This window comes from Corvus brachyrhynchos, unplaced genomic scaffold (assembly GCF_000691975.1).
Source record: "Corvus brachyrhynchos isolate BGI_N302 unplaced genomic scaffold, ASM69197v1 scaffold101, whole genome shotgun sequence".
In the NCBI taxonomy this organism is placed as follows: Eukaryota; Metazoa; Chordata; class Aves; order Passeriformes; family Corvidae; genus Corvus; species Corvus brachyrhynchos.
This window is the reverse complement of record NW_008237239.1, coordinates 13633327-13634805: the sequence shown is the minus strand read 5'-3', so window position 1 is coordinate 13634805 and position 1479 is coordinate 13633327. Positions and strand designations below refer to the sequence as shown.

Here is a 1479-nt window from a genome sequence, read left to right as displayed (position 1 = left end):
GGCCCGGGAAGGGAGCGGGGTGGGTCTGGAGTTAAAGGAGCGCTGTGGAGAGCGCGGTGCTGCTCGCAGGAACAGCCGCGACCGCCTGCGCAGCGCTGAGGGCATGGGGGCGTTTAGCCGGGGGAAAAGGAGGCTCCGGGGGGAGCTTATCGCGCTCCACGGCTGCCTGGAGGGAGGCTGGAGGGAAGTGGGGTCGGTCTCTTCTCACGGGTAACAATCGATGGGACAAGAGGAAACAGCCCCAAGTTGTGCCAGGGAGGTTTAGATTGGATATTATGGAAAACTTCTTCACAGAAAGGGTTGTCAAGCCCTGGAACAGGCTGCCCCGGGCAGCGGTGGAGTCACCATCGCTGGAGATATTTAGAAGAAAAATGGATGTGGCACCTAAGGACTTGGTTTAGTGATGGACTTGGCGGCACCATAACAGATATCTAATAATAAAAGATTTCTCAATTTTCCTCCTTCTTCCCCTCTTGAGGTTTCTCTGCTAGCTGTTTTCAATATTTATTCACAAAATCAGCGCACACCGTGCGGGTTTCATGTTAATGACTTAAAAAACCCAGACATTTTTAGCCTAACAATGGAGAGAATAATTAGGAAATTTTCAGAGGACATGTTTTCCCCATGCTATAAATACAGCATGGGGGAACATTCGGGACTGGCAGAAGAATAAACTTGATGTTTATCATTCTATATAGAATCAAGAAAATTAGAAACCTTTTATGGTTCAGATCTATATATCACATCCCTTGCTGCAGTGGTGACAAGTGAGGATCTGAAGGATTTAAAGCCTGGATATTTGATTCTGTGGCCTCCAGTCCTTCTGACTACTGTGCTGTAATTCAAATGTATAATAGGATTGTTATTGTCAAGGACTTCAAACCTTGGTTATTAACTTACTAGGTGTGGGCCTTAGTCAGAGGGAAATTATCTACTCAGCAGGGACTCCCTTACAGTGTTTCATCTCAATGCAAAAAAAAGTTGCACATGCTTTTTCTTGATGATGAAACATTAACTATTACTTCCATGCTGGGGAACAAAAAAAAAATAGCTGTGTAGGTATTGTGGCCGGGTGGCTCGTGAATCAGCTCTTTCGTGGTTTTGACTTTTTATTTTCCTGCAGTGCCCCATTGCTGCGGGCACAGCATGGATGGGTCATCCCAGGGGTCCTACAGGAGTTCTGTCTGATGGTGTCGGTGTTCTGGTAACAGCCTTGAGCAAAAGAAAATAATAATAAAAATGAAAAAAAAATCAAAAGGGTAATGCTGTGCAGCTTGGGGGGAGCTGGCAGAATTATCATAAACTGCTTTTCCAGTCTGGCTCATGCTCCTGTTAGCAGAGTTGTGAAGCGCGCGGTGTAGAAAAGACTCCTCTCCGCGCCAGGACACAGCACACCTCTTGGGGGGGAGAAATGTTCCTACAACCCTCCCAAAAAGCCCCTTACACGTGTGCCGAGCAGCCGGCGTTGTGCTGCGGGAC

At 47.3% G+C, this 1479-nt stretch overlaps 1 protein-coding gene across 1 annotated transcript in view; it reads right to left on the bottom strand.

Annotated features, from left to right (window-relative positions):
* NENF (neudesin neurotrophic factor) overlaps positions 1 to 105 on the bottom strand; it is a 4671-nt gene extending 4566 nt beyond the window's left edge. The window contains exon 1 of the mRNA XM_017729598.1: positions 4 to 105. Coding sequence (XP_017585087.1) covers positions 4 to 105 — 102 coding nt within the window. The remainder of the gene's footprint in view (positions 1 to 3) is intronic.
* Positions 106 to 1479: the final 1374 nt, after the last annotated feature.